Genomic DNA, 3825 nt, shown 5'->3' with positions numbered 1-3825 from the left:
ATTCAAAATTAATCACTAATAAAATTATTGTTTTTAAATATAAAAATTAATGAAAACATATTAAAAGACTTAGTTTTAAAAAATATGTCTAATCAGTAAAGTTTTAATAATTTTATAATGTTGACTTCGTGTCATGAGCAACGCAAATTAAAGATACATTCGTTATTATTAAGGTTAATGAATTTTATATGAACAAAACTAATAGATATTTCACACTATTAATAAAATTAAAAATAAAGTAGAAAGGTGGAAGTGTGAGCATAATATCCCAATTCTATTGGGCCCTTCTTTTTCTCTCCGAAGATGTGGCTAGCCATCACCACTTCCACATTGCTTCTCTCACTTTACGTGGACCCCACTTGGAAAATCTTGAACTCATCTCTTCACATTCATACCCCCTTGCCCTCTCAACCTAATCCTCTCCCACATGGCGACAAATTTCACGCAACCATAAAATGCCCTCCCTTCTCCCCACCCCAAAAATTTCAACCCTCTCTTTCCCTCTTGCATCCTTTCAAGTTTTTGGGTTTTCTTTTCTGTCTTCGTTTTCCTCCTCATCACATCACAACATTTAACTAGCTAGCCAATTAAACTAGGCCCATAATGGGAAGCCCAGAATCCAATTTGCCACCCGGTTTCAGGTTCCACCCAACCGATGAAGAGCTCATTCTTCACTACCTTAGTAAAAAGGTAGCATCCATTCCCTTGCCCGTTTCCATCATTGCTGAGGTTGATATCTACAAGTTGGATCCATGGGACTTGCCAGGTAATTTCTCTTTCTTCAACCTATGTCATAACAAAAATAATAATGTCATGCAAGATATCAATTGGGTGCATGTACTTTGTGGGTGTCCATATAATTTAATCATGATAAAATTAATACTATGTTAGTTAGGGAATTAGTGATGTGTAATTGTGTATCATTTATGTCCACTTGTTACTGTTTGATTTGGGTGCTTTACTTATGGTTTGTTTTGTTGTGGTTTTTTATGATCAGCTAAGGCCACGTTTGGGGAGAAAGAATGGTATTTTTTCAGTCCTAGAGACAGAAAGTACCCAAATGGTGCAAGGCCAAACAGGGCAGCTGCTTCAGGGTATTGGAAAGCCACTGGCACTGATAAAACCATACTGACATCATTGCATGGAGGTGGAACAACCCAAGACAACATTGGTGTTAAGAAGGCTTTGGTGTTCTACAAAGGTAGACCCCCAAAGGGTGTCAAGACCAATTGGATCATGCATGAATATCGCCTTGTAGACAACAACAGACCCATTAAGCTCAAAGACTCCTCCATGAGAGTAAGTCTCCCTAGTTCCAACTAATGACCAAGATTTTAAATTGTGGTCTGTGTTTCTTGATTTATAGAAAATTATGAACAAATGTAATTGATGTGGCTGTTAAGAGTCAAAAACTATTGATATCACAATTACATTTGTAGTCGCAGTAGAAATTATTATATGATCTAAGATCGTGAATTGAGTAAAAAATTTAATTTATAAAAAAGAATTAATTGTGTGTTACATAGAAATTGGTTATAAGATCATGTAACAATACAACTCATATACATTAGTTACTGTGCTATTGCAGTTGGATGACTGGGTGTTATGCCGGATTTACAAGAAATCCAAACATGCTCTAACATCAACAGAGGCAACAATAGGGGTAGGTGAGGTAGATCAAGCAGAAGAGAATCTATTCAAAGAGACCCTTTTGCCAATTTCAAAAACTCCTACAACTCCACCTCAGAACACATTAATATCTCAGAAATCTGTGTCCTTCTCCAACTTGTTAGATGCCATGGACTACTCTGTTCTGAGCAATTTCTTATCTGAGAATAATCATTCAAACCCACCAGGGGTTGGATCAAGTGCAGGCTTCAACACTGGGAATTTGGACCAACAATCCTCTCCAATCAATAGTTACATGTTTCAGAAGAACCCTTCAGCCCCCAACATGGAAATCATGAGGCCAAAGCGCCAAGTTTCAAGCATAGATGAGGACACGTTGTACCCATCAAAGAAATACTCTTGCAACTTCCCTAACATCAATGCCCAATATGAGAACCCACAATGGAACCACCTCATGAAGCAGTCCATGTTGAATCAGCGCTTACTCCTTGGTCCCCATCTTCAATTTCAGTGATAATTTCCAAATTACCAAAAGATTAAGTCAGAAAAAGGAAGAAGAAATAAAAGTTTGAAATAGAAAAATTATAGATAAGAAAAGTAATCAGAAGCTGAACCTATTAAAGAACCCTACCAATTTGATCATTTAGATAAGGATTAGTACATAGGAATTATAGCGGTTTCTTTTTTCTCTTTAATCAATTTGTGCTAAGAAATGAAGAATAGAAGGTTAGGTTGGAAGGAGGAACTATTTGGTAGCTAAGAAGTAAAAGTAAAATTAAAAAAAAAAAATTTAAAAAAAAGAAGATTCCAGCATTCAAGGGTCAAGAAACTGTTGAAACAAAATATCCAAGTTTCTATGACAACTCAGAAACATTTATTGCACAAAATGTGAACTTGTACGTGTTGGGGTTTGGAGGTTAGCTTTTTATAATATACTTTGTAGATAAGGTATTGTACGTGATGATTGTGTTGATATTTTTCATTCTTTTCGGGAAAGTCTAGCTAGCTAAGAATTTTCTTCAGGGATTGGAAAGCAACCATTTGTTATTTCAGTATGATCAATAGTGCAGCTTTATCTTTATCATTCTGGCGTTGCTATTCACATGTTTTTAACCAAATACATGCATTATTGGAGTCACGTTGATCCTCGACCAATAAATTAAGAAACCCATCATTTTAAATAATAATAATAATAAATTACATCAATATGTTATATGGTGAAAAATGAATACGTTTCGTCTTTATTTTCCATCTAATTCTTTTTCCACACCTTCGTTTTTTTCGATGAAAATATCTAGTTGCAGAAGTGGCTCCAAACTTTAGATGCCAAGTCCAACTTTTTTGGTTTCTTTTTAAAAAGTATACTACTACCCAGCCAAGTCCAACTTTGCCATACATATAATAATTGAGCTTGTGTGACTGCAGTTGGTTTAATTTTGTTTTCATAAGAATATGTAAATATTTATTGACTTGAGGTATTTTTCAAGAATTAATATTTCTTTTCCTTTGATCTTTGCAAATTACTACGTTTTTTTTAATATATATTTTGAAATATGTTAAGTTAATTCACTATGAAACGAAGGGAGTATCGAATATAGAAAAAACAAAAGAAAAATACATAATAAAAAAATTTAAAATAAATGTTTGAGTTGAAAATATGATAAAATTATAAGAAATTTGCATTCTATGATACGATTTCTATTATAGCAAATGTTTCTTCTCTACGAATAACAATAAAAGAAATAAAAGTGAGAAATGTAAAGGCCTAAAGATAAATTAATAGTACACGGTCCTAGATTTAAACCTTATCTTGTCATTTTTAATTTTGATGGATAAAATAATAATAATTTACCTCCTTTTGTGTTGAATATTATGAAGAAAAAAAATTGCATTTATTAATCTCAAATATAAATAATTTTTAACTAATTTTACTTTATTTAATACTATAATTTGTAAAATATTTCTTTATATTGTATTTTTAATGATAATTTTTATTTTTAATATCCAATTTTAAGAAAAAAATAGTTTAAAATGCTTTTTTTAAATAATGTTAAATAAATTTTTAATTTGTGCTAACTTAATTTTTATTTATATTCAAAACTTGTGGAAGTTTTTTTATTTTTATTTTAATAATATCTAAAATAAAAAACCATAAAGTTGTAAAAGTTATTTCTTCCATTCTACAATATAATGACC

At 31.9% G+C, this 3825-nt stretch overlaps 1 protein-coding gene across 1 annotated transcript; it reads left to right on the top strand.

Moving 5' to 3' along the window:
* Positions 1–467: 467 nt before the first annotated feature.
* Positions 468–2713, top strand: LOC109802359 (NAC transcription factor 47). The gene is made up of 3 exons (XM_020363696.2): positions 468–766; positions 998–1299; positions 1589–2713. Exons 1-3 carry the CDS (start codon positions 604–606, stop codon positions 2141–2143), a joined length of 1020 nt encoding a protein of 339 aa, XP_020219285.1. The 5' UTR covers positions 468–603; the 3' UTR covers positions 2144–2713.
* Positions 2714–3825: the final 1112 nt, after the last annotated feature.

Source organism: Cajanus cajan, chromosome 4, assembly GCF_000230855.2.
Source record: "Cajanus cajan strain Asha chromosome 4, NIPB_CcT2T_4, whole genome shotgun sequence".
NCBI classification, from domain to species: Eukaryota; Viridiplantae; Streptophyta; class Magnoliopsida; order Fabales; family Fabaceae; genus Cajanus; species Cajanus cajan.
The sequence above is the reverse complement of the archived record's forward strand: the minus strand, read 5'-3'. Positions and strand labels throughout refer to the sequence as shown.

Bases quoted from the DNA above. Each gene is read 5' to 3' on its own strand.
- LOC109802359 (XM_020363696.2), top strand. From the start codon at position 604: ATGGGAAGCCCAGAATCCAATTTGCCACCCGGTTTCAGGTTCCACCCA. The intron at 767-997 runs GTAATTTCTCTT...TTTTATGATCAG, and splicing joins GGATCCATGGGACTTGCCAG to CTAAGGCCACGTTTGGGGAG. The intron at 1,300-1,588 runs GTAAGTCTCCCT...GTGCTATTGCAG, and splicing joins TCAAAGACTCCTCCATGAGA to TTGGATGACTGGGTGTTATG.